General features: G+C 36.9%; 2 protein-coding genes across 3 annotated transcripts in view; one reads left to right on the forward strand and one right to left on the reverse strand.

Moving 5' to 3' along the window:
* MACIR (macrophage immunometabolism regulator) overlaps positions 1–18,554 on the forward strand; it is a 523,245-nt gene that overhangs the window by 58,976 nt on the left and 445,715 nt on the right. The window lies entirely within an intron of this gene.
* The window catches only part of LOC136053500 (uncharacterized), a 40,867-nt gene that overhangs the window by 10,030 nt on the left and 12,283 nt on the right, over positions 1–18,554 (reverse strand). For both annotated transcript variants that reach the window (XM_065744227.1, XM_065744226.1), the window contains exons 4-8: positions 17,303–17,482; positions 15,221–15,388; positions 13,485–13,586; positions 9,614–9,724; positions 8,363–8,541 (exon numbers count right to left, since the gene is read on the reverse strand). In XM_065744227.1, coding sequence (XP_065600299.1) covers positions 8,363–8,541; positions 9,614–9,724; positions 13,485–13,586; positions 15,221–15,388; positions 17,303–17,482 — 740 coding nt within the window. The remainder of the gene's footprint in view (positions 1–8,362; positions 8,542–9,613; positions 9,725–13,484; positions 13,587–15,220; positions 15,389–17,302; positions 17,483–18,554) is intronic.

Consider the following 18,554-nt stretch of genomic DNA (forward strand, 5'->3'; position numbering starts at 1 on the left):
TGACATTCATAGCATTTGACAGATAATTCACTGCAATTGAAGGATTTTGTTTGAGCAGGGTCATATTTGCTATTCTAGTTAAGCTGCTTTGTCTACTAGAAAGGGAAAACTGAAAAGATATATGAAGATCTTGTGCTATTTACAGTGAAAGAAATAAAAATCAACGGAAATAACTATGAAAAAGGATTAAAATTAAGCTTCATGGTACTGGAAGTACTAGGGAAATGGAACAGAAATAATTGTGTAGAAAACAAGAACAAGTCCTAGGAAAGTATTATAAGAAATCTAAAATACAAAGTTAAAACAAACATTGTCATAAAGCATAAATGAAAGAGTGGCTAGCCCAGGAGTTTGGCAGTGGAATGTGCAAGGCAGTCCCCCTTACAACCACAGAATCAAAGAATGGCCCGGGTTGGAAGGGACCTCAAGGATCATGAATCTCCAACCCCCCTGCCACATGCAGGGCCACCAACCTCTCCATTTAATACTAGACCAGGCTGCCCAGGGCCCCATTCATTCTGACCTTGAACATCTCTAGAGACAGGGCATCCACAACCCCTCTGGGCAGCCCGTTCCAGCACCTCACCACTCTTATTGTAAAGAACTTCCCCCTGACATCCAACATAAATCTCCCCTCCCTCAACTTAAAACCATTTCCCCTTGTCCTTCTGACCCCCAGCTCACTGGTTCAGACTGGTTTCAGGTTAGTAATGATACAAGAATTTTTTACTGTCTGGACACTTTTTCCTGACTTGCAAAATGTCTTCTTGGATGCACCCTTCTTTTTTTAAAGTAGACATATCTGAAATGAGACAGACTTCTCTTTTTGCTTCTTATTTATCATTTGCCAAACTTTCTCCATCAAAGCTGATGCAGTTACAACCCTCCCTGGCACTTGGGCTCACAGTCAGAGATGACCATCTGTTATTTTCTGTTTTTCTCTGCCCAACCTCTTCCTCACTCACAGTACTGATTGTTTAGTAGTGTCTCTAAAATCTTGAACTCCCTATCTCTTTTTTGTAATCAATATTCTTTGAAGTAGGCTTACTTTTCCAGGGAGTTAAATTACTGATAGAGTTTGTCTTCATTTCTTCTTTGAGCTGGGCACATGGGATAAACTAAAGCAGAGAAATAGGCTTGCACACATAAGGAAACAGAGATCTCTAGACTCCAGATCTATGGCTTTTTTTTTTTTTCTTAGATACAGCTAAATTGTCTTGTTTTTCCTTGTGTTTTGTTTTAAACCTTTCATATCCACCTTGGAGAGAGTAGAAGCACATTGAAGAGCATATGGAAATGTTCATCTTCATTTGAAGGACTTATTGTATGCCTATAACAACACTGACTGTCAGATGACAGTCAATGTGGTGGGCTCGTTATATGAGTAATTTTAAAATTTATTCTGCTGAGGTTGGGTCATTTACTACAATTCATTGCACAATAGGTAATTAAGAGTTTACAGGACCAAGTCGTAGGAAGAACATAGTAAGACTGGGTTATGGCTTTGAATAACTTGAATCAAGTCTAATAATACATTTGATTATGACTCTTTGTCTGGGGTAGGGTATGCAATCAGTTGGTAGGCAAAATGAATTTACAAATCATATCAGCCAGAAGTATTTAAAATTTATTAATAGAAAGAATACTGTGGAAGTAGTAGAAACACTGGAGTCAGCATCTAAATTGAAATATATATCCTGGAGCCACGGGAGTCATGGAAATTATAGAGAAGAAATCAGTTTGTATACCAGCTTTAAATAACGTGGCAGCTCTCAGACTGTGACGATAAAGCTCCAAGCAAGACTAAAGAACAAACAGAAGTGGTATCTTCACGAGCAGTGGCTCAGGTCTAAATCTATTTATAGCTAAGCCTTTTATATAAAGTGCTTAGGCTTAGCGATGAGCCTGTAGAGCAGAACAAAGGACTGAATGTTTATTATAGATTGAAATGCTGTGAAGGGTCCACACATGGCAGGCATGGATTTTTTTCTTGCAATAATAATCAGGCATTGTACCTACCACAGAAATCAAGATAATTTAAAAGCATTTTCTTCTCTCTTTTCTATTCTGCTGGGGAAAGTAGAATAGAGCACCCACGAGGAACCAGGAGCAGTACTGTAAAGTCTGTATTTCGATTTTGTTTGTAACGACACTTTCTTTAAAAAGACCCCATTCCAACATACAGAAACACAATTGTAGAAAGAAAAGGGAACGTTTAAGTCTGTGCATTTAAATTTTGGCTCTGTAGGGAGGGCTTTCACTTGTTTCGTAAAGCATGGGTCCAAAGTGATGTGTTTTAATGTGAATTAAGGCAAAAGAGAGGACTGAAATCCAGTTTATTAAACACATTGTGTCAATGTCGTTGATTTTTACTTAGAATAAAAAGGAATAGCAAAATAACCTTCCAGGTGTTCTGAATAAAAAAGAGGGTGAAAATTGAACAATTTATAGTTGTCTCCTAATGGAAAATACTAAGAAGCATAATTTCTTTTATACAGGCCCCACTAATTGAAGACTACTCAATGATGGAAGCATTCTTACAGTGAAAGAAAGTGATGTTTAGGGATTCAAACAGCCCCGTATAACTATCTGAGCAATATTTAATTTCCACTGTGCTGCCTGTGATAAACAGAGAAGGCAAGATTCTGCTAAGCTATTGAAATGGATTATTTTCTTAATGGAAATAGGATTGTAACATTCTAGCAGAACATCTAGATGATATGTAGCTGTTTATTAGGCTAGGATCTAATTTTTTTAATTTATTTATTTTTGTCAAGACATTTTAAGAAATGTTATGAAATCTTCATTCCCTCCATCCTTTCTTCAGTCACTCACAGTATGACTGAAGGCTTCCTGGAGGCATTAAACTTTTAAGACTAAGAAATGCAAATTAAAATTCTTTTTTAAACTGAGATTATTAGATATTATCACCGTGAAGTCCAACAAATAGTACATCCTTCCACTTAACCGCTTCCACTGTGATAAAGGACAGTCCTTCTCACTGACTATGTGTTCTCACAAGTATGTATTGCATTTTTCTTGCAGAAAGAAAAAAATGAAGAATTGTAATGAAGGCCATTTCTCTAGGGTTGAACTACAGTTAAAGATGAATTTGCTTCTTTTTTTCATTCACAGTTCAGTTTGTTGCTACACATGAAGCTCTAAAACAAGTACTTTCTTACTGTCAGGATAGCGAGCTTAACTGCTTTCAACTTTACTGCTCTTACTTGTTCTTATCACATTTCTTCTTTTTACTTCCCTACTTTTAGTTCATTCAAAATGCTGGCAGCAAAACTATTGTCTCTAGATATTCGTTTTTAATTACTTTTGTTCCATATTATTCTTAGCTGAGGGAATCAGAGAGAAATGGAATAACTGACAAATGTAACATAAGCACCCAACAGACAGCAGATACAACTAGAATACATTAGTCCTGGATGTTTGGAAAATATCATGTCTGAAAGGGTGATACTTTAAAACCATATTTTCCTGCTTGGAAACAGTCATTCTTATAGCTTTTCTTAGACCATAACCTCAGTAAATAATTCATATTTTCCTTTTCATGTAGTAGATTGGTCCTCCATCTCACTCTCCTGCTTTCCAGGGTTTATTTATGGCAAGGGACAGGAAATATTTCCTAGGAACATAGTCACACTGTTACAAACACGATCTTTTGCCGATTCTTCTAATTTTGTCAACTCCTTTTTTTTTAATCCAGTGTCACTTAATGATTTTTTTTTAAATCAATCTGTTATTGAAGAATTGAAACTAGGAAATTCTGGCTTTGGATGATATTTTAGTGGTTTTGTTAAATCCCATCACTTCTTCCATGAAGAATACTTTTATAAAGAAAAATAATGGGAAATATGTTTTTGGCTATGATGCTTTATTTGTCCTTGTGCTTTCCCATTAAAGGTAGAATACTGTTATCTTTTCAGCAGGTCCACCCTCATGATAGAGAAACACATGTTCCATAATTTTGACATTCCATATTGAACCATTTGTTCCTTGGTCTCAATAATTCTATTATTTATTTTGAATGAGTTTAATGTCTGGTACCTTTTATCCTGAAGACTGTACCATGTTGTTAATTTTTCAAGTTGGCTGACGGGTTCTAAAAGATTCTTGATGATGGTCTGTGTGAAACCTATTTAACTCGTTGAGCTGGTGCTCTACTGCTGTGGCTAGATTGCTTTTGTTATCTTTCTAGTCTAATGTAAAGTTGATTAATCTTTCTTTGTCATATATTGCAGTACTCACTGAATCACAGAATCAGAGAATCAAGTAGTGGTTCAGGTTGGAAAGGAACTTTTGGAGGTTAGTCCAGCCTGCTCAAGCATGTTACTCCGAACTGCGTCCAAATGGCTTCTGAATATCTTCTGGAAAGGAGACTCTGCGACATTTCTGGGCAACGTATAGTAGTGCCCAATAGTACTCACCACAGACACTTCATGGTGACTTTGCAATTACCTTATTGTACTGTGCATGAAATGTAGGGTTAGAGGAGCAGACACCACTATCTTTAAAGGAAGCATTAACATGTGACTATACTGATGTGCTTCCTGTCCTTGAAGAAATGCATAAGCTCAAACAGAAGAAATATAATTGCTCATCGTTGCCTCAGAGTAGGACCTAAGTGTACACTATTGTCTCTCTCCTCATCATATTCAGATATCTTCCCTTTAGGTGAAGATTTTGGCACGAAGAGGGAAATTTTGTGCTTGAGATGATCCAATGGTCTGGACAACAAGGAGTCAGGACTATGAAGTGTATAGTGGAACTCCAGTGTTGCTCAGTGTATGTGAAAATGCTATAAACAGTTACAGCTTCATTGATCACAGTAGTTCACATAAATAAGGGTCTGAGCCTAATGTGGTCACGTACCTGCTACGAGATGGTAAACAAAGCTTTGTCTACTGTGGCGACATAGCTGTGTTTTACTCGTTTGAATAAGTACTTCAAGAATCAAGGTCATTGACAGCATCTACTTGAGGGAAAACAAAATGACCTTGTAGGAAAAGTGATTGACTCTATTGCAAAAGCTATCACTTCAACAGTGTGTGATTGGATAGAGATGAGTCTGAAACAGCAGGCAATTACATGGGTGAATCAATATGTAAAGTGCTCCAGAAACATCAATCACTTTTTTCAATGTAGGTGGGAAAAGTTCAGGCTGACTAATTTCTAAATAGCAATGATGAGGAAATATAGCTCTTTGTTTGTTGATATGAACTAAAACAGAGCTGAAACGACCTATCTTTTATCAATAATGTAGCAGTATATACATATGCATACTTCAGGCATAAATAAAAGAACCTAGTTAGCTTGCTTGATACTGATCTACAGATTATACAACTACTACTATCTCTCTTAATTTTTCTTGCTCTCAATATTTTAAAGAACTTTGTATAAGTAAGTATAACTAAGGAGAAATATTTGTCCTCCTAAGTGAGGTAGGGCCTAGAACATATTGTTTCTAATATCATTGCATAGCTGACATATAAAAGTGTTATCCTGAGAACATTATTTGTAATTTTCTTAGAAAAGATGTGGGATGAGCAGCATCTGTACATGTTGTTTTTCTTATGTCCAGAAAGAAAGCACACCAAAAGAAAGGAAAAGTGCTACAGAATCCAATTGAGCTTCCTTAACTCATGTGGGCATTGAATCTCTCAGCAGTGAAGAAATGCATTTATACATAAGCATCTTTATCTCATACTAAAGGCCTCTTTGGAGACCTCTGTGAGGAAAGAAAGTCTTCATGCTTTCAGGAGCTTATTTCAGTGTATTCTGTAGGACCTGGAGAGAGAGAGAGAGAGCAGCTGCCTAAAACAATAGCATGAAAGAATTCAAAAGGTGTTTGGTGCCAGTCTTTCAAAATGTGAGAAAAAAACATGGTAATTATGATATATTTATGTGGTGCTTTAAATGTATTTTTCCTTTTTAAGCAAAAAGCTTCTTAGTGTGATTTCAATGTTAAAAAGCCCACTAACAAAATATTACATTGGGATTATTTACCTATTTTTATAACACATTAAATAAGACAAGGATGGCTGGGTTCAAAATAGGAAAAAAAAGAAAAGTAGGCTTAGAAAGAAATGTGCTCTCAAAGAAATAAAATGAAAATATAATTAAATACAAATGAACATTAAGATTACGAGGTACCTTCTAATCCTTAATCCAATTTATATTATGTTAATTGTCTTCAGAAGTAATTAACTGATTGCATAGAGAGAGTGTTTAAAAGGAATAACTAGATTTTCTTTACACTTCAGGAATCTGATGGAAGACCTGGCTAGGATAAAATAAATGCATTTCCTCAAACAAAAGTGTTTCTAAACGTTTGTATTCTTTTCAGTGTACAATTTTTTTATTGTTTGTTTGAGACCAGAATAATTAATGTTGAAATAACAATGATTGAAAGCCACACAGTTTTGTAGCATAAAGGGGTTCTGCAGCATAGCCTTGGTTAGACAGCTACTGCTCATTTTATAGTATATGCAGAAAAATAAACCTACCAGATTTGTTCTGAAAATGTCAAGTGGATAAAGAACTGCAGAAGAGCAACCTCTTTCTATAATTTTTAATTACTTATCACAAAATGACTTCCATCCGCAGAAGTGATCAATAAGCTTAAATGTCTGAAAGCCTGTATAATTTCAGTTTGGATATGAAGCTGCACTGTGTCACGTGAATTCTTTTTTCATCTTTGGTATTGCCCATGAAAATCTATGCTTAGAGTCGCTGAGAAGGGAGACCAGAATGCATTAGGGCAAAGAAGGGGGTGAGCACAGATCCTAAACAAGGATTCCTTTTACTATGAAGGAAAACATGTTCAGTGAGAATTTTACAGGATTGGCTCTACTACACATGTAAAAACAACTAAACAGGCTCATGTATGCCTACATATATAAGCAGTGAAATGAAATACGCTGATGGCTTAGAGAGGGATGATGTAGAAAAAAATAATGTTAAAGGTAGATTTATGATCAAGAGTGAAGACTGTTCTATTAACTTTCCCATTACTATGTACTTGCTGATATATCTTAAACTTTCTTGTTGTTTATTGCATATTTGCACTGGTATGTCAACACATGTACGCCTGTATGTGTAAGTCCTCCATACAGTGACTTTCCACAAAAGAGCTACAAACTACTTTCAGGGCAAGGGCTTTGTGTCCTGCTAAGGTTCTCATATGGTTTTTGGTTAAGAGTTGACATTTCAGCACAGGGTGCTTTACAGATCTGTTCAAACTGTGTGCTGGAGACAATTGTGTTCCTAACTGTTTCTAATCAAGAGATATCCTTAGATTTCTCTAGGAGATTTGATGGATTACTAGGGCTTCACCTAGTGATAAATCTAGGGCAAATTTTCTCAGCTTCACCAAATTTTCTCAAAATGAATTTAGAATGGATTCCCAGTTAGTATAACAATGATAAATCATTTTTACAAGCTCTGAAGAGCCTTAACACACGAAGTTCTGAATTGGCCACCAGCTTTGAAACCAAATTGTTTAACTGTACTACAAATCGTGTAACTTTCTCGATGAGTAACTTGAACACAAAGCAGCACAAGGGAAGGGATCAGGAACCGTACTCACACGTGGGCTTGTTGAGCCCCACACAAACTGCAGTACACGCTTCCGAGCAGCACCTGTGTGCGATCCGAGCCCTCCACCTGCTGGATGCCGGCTGCAAGCGGTGGCTGCGGGCCCGGAGCTGTCCAGCCGCTGCTCGCGAGCCTGGAGGAGCCCCCCAGTGGCAAACACTTCTGAGGGAAACAGCATTTTTTTTTGTTTGTTTGTTTGCTTTGATTATTTCTGGGGCGTTTTTGCCTTTATTTTTATTTTCGCACTCACCGATGAAAAAAAAAATATGTTGAATGTTAGAATTTTCAAGGCCAGATGTGGCTCTGGGCAGCCTGGTCTGATGGATGGTGAACCTGCCAACAGCAGGGAGGTTTAAACAAGATGATCTTTAGGTCCTTTACAACCCAGGCCATTCTATGATTCTACATTTGTAGAAGACATAACAGGAGAAAGTGATTTAGGGCATTAAGACTCATTCTACAACTGGGAGATTGAAAATTATGTCACCATTCAACTAGCAGATTTTGATAATCATAGCTGTGAGATTACATATGAATCCACAAAATCCTGTGAGTTTGTGTGTATGTCTCTAAGTAGGGTAAAGGAAGACAGGACTAGTCAACAATCTGCTCTATATTCCATATACAAGATCTGTAGTGCTGATGTTACTTAGTAAATATTACAAGTCAAGATAACCAGCTATAAATGAGTACAATGCTGATGCACTTTATAGTTCAGGACACAGCCTACACTCTCACCAGCCCATCTTCTTACCTTCTTGTGTTTGTAATAGTGTAGATAACCATTATGCTTCAGCACAAACCATCTCTTCCTCCATCCCTTCAATATTGCTGATTGTGTTCGTTTGTGCAAATATCCTCGGCAGGTAGGCCTGGGAGTGTTAGGGTAACGGCTGATGTCTGATCCTACCACCATAGTTAGGATATCAGGGCCTAAAATATTAAATGAAAAAATATGAATCCTTTTCTGCTATCTCTGCACTTCATTGAGGAGGCTAGCTGTTGGAGACTAACTTGTGCTAATCCTTCCACTTATCAGCTGGAGAAGGTCAGTGCTCAAGAGAGATGATAGGTCACAAAGTTGTCTGAAAATGTGGTACTGTTATCAGCAATGTGGTACAATTTTATAATATTAGCTGATACTATCAGCACAGCTATGGTTTTGACCCTAGAAGCCTGAAATTGGCTGTATCCGATATTACTTCTGAGCAGGCTGCAATGCCTTAAAAAGTTTTGAGAACTGTGACTATGATATATTTACATTTGCCAAATGTTTGCTGGACTTATCTTTTGGGGACATTTGACTTCGGGAATACTGCATGTGTGCCAAGAATCAGGCCAGGGGGTGTTCTCTTGAAAGAGTTAAAAATACCAAGTAATTAGAGATTTATCTACTGAAAGACTTGACAGGTTCCTCTTAAATGTAACAGTGTGAATGGCACTTCGAGAATTAAAGAACTTGGTATGTGTCAAGATAAATTGGTCATTGTCTTGTAAAAGCATTTTAACGTACTGGATTTCCTAAGAGCCCTTCTCAACACCATATCTGGGATAAATAAAACAAGTACAGTAGATTGACTTCCAGTATTTAAAAAGGAGTATCTCTGAGTTTTGTCATCAGAGTTTGAGGAAGACTATGCAAGTATAATATCACTGAAATTTTGTTTCTTTGATGCTCCAAAAAGGAAAAAAAAGCCTCAATGAAATAACTTCTTTGCACTCCAGATTGTCTTCAGGTCTAAGTGACATAGAAATACCATTGAATAAGGCTGTGAGTTCTCTCCCTGAGGAAGCCTAAGGCATAAATAGGGTATCAGGATCTCTGCAGTCATTTTCAGGACTTTCTCAATCACCTTGTCTAAGGCAAGAGAACTGAAATCATTACTGCCAAAAGCACTCTTTGGGGAATATTCTGTCAGTATGTAACGTTTTCTGTTATATTCCTAGCAAGATCTAAGTAAATAAGAAACTTAGATAATGTTACTTACAATGACCCCAAACTTACCCTTCCTTGCCAGATTGGCAGCTTCTGAATGTGGCATGCTAGTGACATCTGTTCCATTGACTGCTATCAGAATATCCCCAACCTGTAGCCCTGCTTCTTCAGCTGCGCTGTCTGGAGTAAAAAAAAGAGTATTTTATTTAGACTTCATATATGAAGCATGCAGTCAGACTTTTATAGTAAAACAGTATCTGCCAGACCAGTCAAGGATTATGCCTAGTGGTCTTTGTAACTTAATTTGGATGTGAAGTAAGTTTTTCTGAGCAACATGCTGGTGGTCTGTAAATGAAACTTCAGGACTTAGGTACTGATTCAGAACTAAAAATAAGACAGAGATGTTTTTAGAGGGAAAAAGGCTTTTCAACATCTGAACAGTTTGCTGTAAAAAGCAAACAAAGATGAGAAGCAATGTTCTGTGAAATCAGTGGTAAAAAACATCCCTTATTTCGGACAACTTTGGATTTAAGACCAAGAAATCTAAGATTTCTTTCTGTGCTGATTCCTTAGAATTCTGATGTACCGTGAAGGAAAAAAAAAAAACAACAAAAAATTTTTTTGAAAATATTGTTCCTTATCTATGACACTTTTTATTTTTATTCTATGTATTCTGTCATACAGTGGATGTGATTGTTCAGTGTCTTTCTGAGGATGATTAAAAGTTGTAGGGAACAGACTAGTAAAAGCTCATTTAGCAACAGTAGGTACAAAGAAGTTGTGGTTCCCTCATACATGATAGAAATAATTGGCAAATTGGACATTCTGGTTTCTGCTGGCCTTTATGACCTCTCGTAAGACTTTATGGTCATGAATGATCTTTAAAATACTATAAAAATATTTTTTCTTTAGTCTAAAACCAAAAAGGAACATAGATGAAAGTTTTATGTCTGCTTTAATGAAATGTGTAATATTTTGAGAAAACAAAAATGTGTTAAAATTTTGCCTGTGAAAACACTCATTTTATTTAAAAGCAATTCATTTGAAGACAAAACAAACAAACAAAAAAAAAGAGGAATGACGTACTATATGATTACCTGTTTTTTCATTTATAAATTTAACTAGTAGCTTATAGGGTTAAGTTGGTAGGTATTAGGGCTAATACTTCATTTATGACATATTATGTACTTTTCTTGAAGTACCAAGTTTTCTCCCATTCTATTTTGAAAGGTTGTAAGAGACTATCATTTTATACCATTACCTCAAAGTTTGCTGATGAACATGTCCGAACATGTCCAAGCTAGTCCTGGGCAAGGGTTGTGAAATCCTTTGTCTAAGGGACAAGCAGATGGGCATGTCCTGGGGCAACGAAAGAGAGATAAGCTGCAGCTCAATGGCCGCTGAACACTCTTTTGTGTGGTACTCATCTCCGTGGGGAGATAGCCATCTCAGGAGACACTTGCCTGGCACACTAGCATGGGATTTGTCACGTAGGTAGGAAAAATGGAGGATAAAAGAGGGATCGACCACCATGAGAAGAGGTGCCCTTACATCAGAAACCTCATGAGCTGATCCCTGCTGCTGAACTCCCTCCTGGGCCTGCTGCCTGAGACATGCTGCTTTCTCATAGATTCATAGATACATAAGGTTGGAAAGGACCTACGAGATCATCTAGTCCAACCATCCTCCTGTCACTATCCCTACCCAACTACTAAATCAAATCCCTTAGCACCTCATCTAAACGCTTCTTGAACAGCGCTAGGGATGGTGCCTCAACCACCTCCCTAGGCAGGCCATTCCAGTGCCTGACCACTCTTTCAGAAAAAAATGTTTCCTCAGGTCTAATCTAAATCTTCCCTGGCGCAACTTGTGGCCATTCCCTCTCGTCCTGTCGTTATTTATCAGGGAGAAGAGGCCCACCCCCTCCTCACCACAACCCCCCTTCAGGAAGTGGTAGAGTGCAATAAGGTCTCCTCTGAGCCTCCTCTTCTCCAGACTGAACAATCCCAGCTCCCTCAGCCGCTCCTCATAAGACTTGTGCTCCAGACCCCTCCCCAGTTTTGTTGCCCTTCTCTGAACACGCTCCAGGGCCTCAATGTCCTTCTTGTAGTGAGGGGCCCAAAACTGAACACAGTACTCGAGGTGCGGCCATAAATTTTCTTTTCTTACAATAATCAGCAATGAATGATAATGATCTTTAACCTTTTAGTAAAAAATAATATTCTAGTAAGATAAATGAATGTTTTTCCTCCAAAATTATTTTCTGTCCTTACAGTAAATCATTCATTTTCAAGATCATACCGTCTCAGGCTATAAGTTAAAAAAAATGCAAAAAATTATACTGGAGTAAAATTATGTGCTTGTTTCTGGATGAGGAAGATTACATAGTCACTATTTAATCTCAGTTGGTCTTTTGCATAGTATTCTATAGGCAAAGGTTTTTTAGAGATTTACATTTTTGACAAGATTTCAACTGATTATAGAAATTACTGATTGCATTCATATAGTTACATAGAGAATGATCTCTAAGATATGTTGGCAAAACTATGTTTATTTTCATGCAGGTTACAATAAAAGATTAAGAGATTCCCATATAAATAGAAACCATATAGAAAGTAAGAGAACCACTTGCTTTCATGAATTTCTCTTCTGGACTGAAGACTTAAGTTTTGGTATTTATTAAGCGGAACAGTGCAAAAAGTTGACTTTCAGAACTGAGAAGGAACGTTCTGCACAACACATGGTAAACGTATAAATACAGATATGTTCAGACCTTAAGGGAGTGCACATGTTTTCTAATACAAGGCTTAACAATTGTGAAGTGCTGGTAACACACTGGCCTTTTGGGATGCCTTTCTTTTCTCTCTACATCTTGTTCCCTTGCCTAGATTTTTGACTTCTCTAATTTTCTCTACTGAAGTTTAGTAGCTCAGAATTAAGCTTTTTTAAATGTTCAGCTAATGTGTTCATAGGCCTCTGATGTTCAACTAGTACTGCCAGGAGGTTGGGCAGCATGCAAAGTAGCAGAGCTATTCATAGATATCTGCCTTGCTGGAGGATGCTTTTGGTAGCAGAAATTCTCAGAATCCTCCTATGCTTTCTGCTCCTGCTCCAACTCTACTTTATCCATCCTCAGATGCAAAGAGCAGTAGACCAAACAATGCTCCAGGGTGAATCAAGCAGCAACACGAGGCCTTGTGTTTCATTCTCACTGCTGTTACAGATGGGAAAAAAACATTTAGTTTTCTTTCTAAACTGCCATTACACAGAGAACTGAAGATTTCAGAGATCTTGCAGTGGTGCTGAGTCCCAAGATCTCAGTCTTGAATCTAACTGTCAGTATCATGTTCTGTTTCATTCTTATCTAGGGACATTTACCTCATCTTCCACTTTTTCGTGTTCAGTCACACAGTTTTCTGAGCTCATTCTGGAGTTCCCCACAACCATCTGACTACAGTACAGAATTTAACATACCACTTTGTCAAGGTTCATAGACAGCATACAAGCAAAACTGTCCCCAGATATTTACACTTTCAAAAGTGTTATAAGGGCTGCTGTGTCCTGCATTTCATTCTAAATGGACAGCTGTCATTAAAATATGTCAGTCCCAAAATGTAGACTGACTCTTGTAAGAGGTTAGAAGCAGACACTTGTATGAGGTGTGAACTGGCATGGAAGTTTAACAAACAGGAGTTCTGTCTGCCTGCAGATGTGCTGGGTATCTAAGATAGCATGTCACAACCTGTTCGAGTATGTTTTATTAAACACCTTATATCCACCAATTATGGAAATAATTTAAATACATACATACAATACACTAATATAAAATAAATGCTTTTATTTATGCATACTGTAATGCTATAATATTATACCATTAAATATTATATATATATTTTAAACACTTCTGTAGCAGAAGTTAACTGGTGCAAGCACAACTTACTTGTATCAACTTCAGTCACAAGAATAGGCTTTGAGAACTGGATCCGAAATCCCCAAGGGTAGTTTCCAGTTCCTTTAGCAATCTTCACTGTTCTTTCACGAACTGCAGAAATTGGAAAAGAGATCCCTTTTTCTCTGCAAATCAAGTTCAATTTAAATACCAGCAGCCTATTTTTAAAGCATGCAATCTATGAGCACTAAAAGCTACTGATTCTGCACATGGTTCGCGTGGTGTGGCATCATTCCTAGCTGTTCCATACTGCTCCTCTGCCAGTCTGTAAGTCTCTCACACCATGACTGACAGAATATGATCCAACCAAAAAAGCAAAGATAAACAGCACAGACAAAATCTGCTTTCATCAGAAGTTTAAATTATGTAGCTGGACTTAATAGTTAAAGGGCAGAGAAGCTGTCTCATGTTTTGCTCCACTGGCCACAATCTGGGAGAGAAAATGTTAAATGAATGTGTCAGACCTCTAAGCTGCAAACAGAAAATACACTATAAATTTTCAAATATATTTATTTTCGAATCACTCTTTTTCCATTTTAGAAGTTCTCTGCCTTTGTTTATCAGTTGTTAGCTTTTCTTTCACCCACACTTCTCTGTTTGTGCTCTGCTCTCACTGCCCCTTAGTACTAATCCTAATCTTTCCACTCTACCACCAGCGGCTGTACTCACATGAAAACCTGAGTTAGCAACATTGAACACAGAATTATCTTCAATAAAAAGGAAGATCAGGGTTTAATTTTCTATTTAATATTCTAACTTTTTCTTGTTGTCTACTATTAGTAGTATCACTTAAATTGTTTGACTTGTTAGAAAATATCATGGTCATGAGACACTTCTGTGTAAATTTGAATTCCCTTTTGATCATTTGATATTTTAGTGGGTTTACTTAATGGAGGACAACTTAATAGTAAGCTATGATGTCTGTTTGGTCTTCAACTTCTGTAATGTTTGCAAGACATGCTTTGAAGGTAACTTTACTAGCAGGCCAGTTGATGTTATCTATCTAAAAGAGCACAGATACTTCAACATGTACTTGAAGTGTCATGCTGAAATTCAGAGCTCTCCATTGGGAATAAAGGCAATCAAAATATTCTCCAGTATATTCTCAAACATTTCTATGGAAGATTTTTTCATATCTAGAGACTTACGGAAGGCATTTGTTTTCTCTCATTTTGAGAATGATTTATGATTTCCTACAAAGGACTATTTCCTGGAAGGACAGGTGTTTTACTTTGTTCTTAGTTGTTCTTTGAATTATACTACCTTTCAGTAATTCAGCATTTGGAAACGGAAGGAAAATCCCCTAATGCCCCACAGAATGATTCACAATATCTGTTTGCACGAATGGGTTTAAATTGCACAAGTAGGGTCCTTCACAGCAATAAATAAATTGATACTTTTCTTTCTGGACTTTGTTTGAAAATTTGACAGAAAACAGATTTTATGACCATTACATACTTTCACATTTATCTTGTAGCAAGAGATGATGTTTAGTTTTGACTTATTACTGGATCAGTTTCATCAAATAATTCTGAAATATTGCGAGACAGTATCTAAATAAGAACTACTATTTAATTTTGTATCCTCTTTTAGCTTCTTGGGTTCCTCTTGTTCCTGTCTTCCTTATAATCATTCAGCATCCAACTTTTATCCTCACATTAATCTCAGAGTGCACAAATCACACCAACTTTTACAACAGTTATTACCTGTTGCTTTAGACAACTTACTTGCCACTGGCCTAGGTCGTTTGCTGAGACATCTAGGGCTATTATTTGGAGAGACATCATCTCCTCTGAAAACCCATGCAGCAGAATGAAAATTTTCTGTATAGAAACCTCTGTCATCATTTTCAGAATATAGGCCCAGATCTACTGACCGAGCATCCTCTGAATTCACTGTCATGAGTATAAGCAAATATAAGTCATGTTAATAGAAAAAAATACATAATTAAATACTTCAGTCAAAAAGCAATGAAAAAGTACAATGAAATCTTGTGTTTCTAATGTCTTTGCTTAGATATGCAATTTCTCTGCCATTAAAGAAGCAGCAAGCAAAGATATCAGAATATTAAAATATTGGATACTATTGTGTATTGATTACCAAATGCAAATGATATAAAGAGAAGCTGACCTGCAAAAAAAAAAAAAAAAGAGTTTGCATCTAACCCATTTCCCAAGCTTTCTTATTTTTTCAGCTTGACTGTGAAATTAAACAAGATTTTTTTCTGGAATTTAATGTAAGTCCAGACAAGAAACTAAAAAGTAATCAATTATTTGCTTAGGGATCACTACATTTATTGTTTTCTTAACCTTTACTCTTACAGATGTATTTGGCTTTATTAAAAATAAGGTTGGGAAAGATGAGTCTTTTTTTGAACATCTTTTGACTTGACCTAGGCTGTTAAACATTTATCTGAAGTAATCTATGTTGTCATGAGTATTTTCAGTTTATGCATAGAGAAAAGTTTATGCACATTGATATGACAACTCCCCAAGCAGCCTGGGAACTGGAATTGGAAGGCTAGAGCCAGACAGTGAAAAGTATAAAACATCAGAGACTACACTAATAGATATACAGAAAAAATGCTTTAGTATAAATTGCCTGAGATGAAAACATATGATAATCTTTACAGAACAAATGGCTGCTATAATGCATCTATGTTTAAATGTGGTTTCTGTTTGCTCTGTTTAGTCTTCATTTTATACAACAATTAAGTGAGAGGACAAGGAGGAATGGTTTTAAACTAAAAGAAGGGAGATTTAGATAAGATTTCAGGAAGAAATTCTTTACTCAGGGGTGATGAAGCATGGGAACAGAGAAATGTGGATTCCCCATCCTAGGAGGTATTCAAGGGTAGGTTGGATGTTGCTCTGAGGAACCTGATCTCACAGATGGCTAGGCTTTAGGGAATTGTATTATCCCTAAGGACCCTTCAAAGCTAAGCTATTCTACGACTTTATGATTCTGTGAATAACTTATGTGTGTCCAGTTTGCCCTACTGTTTGTTCTCTGACCTGATCATCTTTCACCAAGGTTACATCTTCATTGCTCCAATCTTTTCCCCTGGTCTCTGGGAACTGCAGCATCTGAGGACCAGTCTTGCTAGTAAATACTGAGTCAGCCCATACTTCAGTCTTTTCAATGTTCCATGTAACCAAATTAATCATTTTGTTCAGCACTGGACCCTTATTTTCGCTAGTCTTCTTATGTCGCCTACATACTTACAGAACCCGTTCTTGTTGTCCTTAATGTCTCTGGCCATCTTAAATTCTGTTTGGGCTTTGGCTTTCCTAACTTCATCCCTGGATGTTCTATATTCCTCTCATTACTTCCATGCTCTGTATGATTTTTGTGTTTGGAACAGAATATCTGTGTTCATCCATGCATGCTTTCTGGCAGGGTTGTCTGACTTCCATTGCAATGGATGTTTCTTGAGCTTGGAGTTGGTTCTTGAAAATTAGAAAAGTTTTGTTGGGGTCCTTTTCACCCCCCGGAATTTATCCTTAAGAATTCTTCCAATAAGTTCTCTGAAGCCAAAGTCTGTTCTCCTAAAGTCCAGGGTCATGTTCTACGTTTTTATTTTTATTTTTATCTATTTTTTTTCCAGATTGAATATGAAATGAAAAGAAGGCTACTAACTCCCACAGTGAGAAATACTTCATCTGGGTAAAATATATTTGCTTATGAAAGAAACTAAGACAGAAACTCAAGTTGGCTGAATGGAAGATTGGTTTCCTTGGCTAAAAGCCCTGACAGAGTGTCAATCACATAAAGGCAAATGAAAACAACTGTAAAATTAATGTACTCACTTGATCCTTCAGTGATAGTGCTGTTAATGGAGCTTCCTCCAGTTGAACTGCATTTTTTGCTGTCCTTGAACTGTTTCCGTCTCCTGGCCCACTGATCTATTGCCTCTTCCTGGGAGCTATCGCTGGCTCTGTCTTTCAGCACAGGTAGCTTTCTGTTTTTATTCATTTCTGATTTCAGATCTAAATTATAACCAGACAGTGTTCATTAGGAATATATAAGACAACTTTCAGAATATACCTAAGCAACTATATTGTTGTAAATTTTTACACTTTAGTAATAAGAACAGCTTCTTTGCTAACACAGTGCATGTGATTACCACACAGTCATTGTACTTGAAGGAAAATGTCTGTACAACCACTACTGTGGCATTTTTATGTAAAAACGGGTCAATTGTTTCATGGATTTTAATTACAAGTGCTTGAATATTTTTGAAGAAACTTTCAAGACAAATGTATATTAAAGGAGAACCTAGATTTTTATTTCAGACTGTTTCTAAGTAGGGGACTAGGAAAAAATGCACCTGTGTCCACAAACAAATGTAGATAAGGTTGCGTTGGAATCTAGAGGAAAATAGCTCTTATGCTTAAAAATGCTTCCTTGAAAATGAATGTGCAAGTGATCTCCTTGGCATGGTAGCATTTTTGTCCTTTTTTGACTCTTTGCCCACAGTAAGATCATAGATCTCCTTTTTCCAGACAGTTGACCATTGGTTACAGTCAGGAAACAGATTTCTTGTAATGCACTTAGCATGAATCCTTGCTTCTCTGATATTAATTAAGGTCCCACATCACAACCAGACATCCAGATTGCTGAACTTCACTCTTCTATCTGGTTAACAACTTTTTCATCTGTTTCATATTTCTATTATAACTGTTGTCACCCCCATTGAATCTGCATTTCCTTTCCAGTGTCATTGAATTACTTATCATATAGGGAGTCCCACAGTGCCCTTTGTGTCCTATGTGCCCCGTGTGCCCAGGCTGAGGAAGTCTGTATTCCTAAATTACAAGTGGACTCTGATTCACATTAACCAGTTTGAAGTGTAGAAGGATTATACTTCTTTTTGAATGCATATATATATTTACTCACTTAAGGTAGGAATTCCCCATCACTGCTAAGAATAAAACTGATGGAAAGTCAAAATTTGACCAGACCAAAAAGAGGACGAAATTACAGGTTGTAGGTGGCACAAAATAGGTGAGGTGATAGCTAACAAAGAACAAACACGTAGATAATTCTTAGCAAGGGGGA

This window comes from Cyrtonyx montezumae, unplaced genomic scaffold, assembly GCF_038088225.1.
Source record: "Cyrtonyx montezumae isolate F1298 unplaced genomic scaffold, pur_monq_1.0 scaffold_30, whole genome shotgun sequence".
Lineage (NCBI taxonomy): Eukaryota > Metazoa > Chordata > Aves > Galliformes > Odontophoridae > Cyrtonyx > Cyrtonyx montezumae.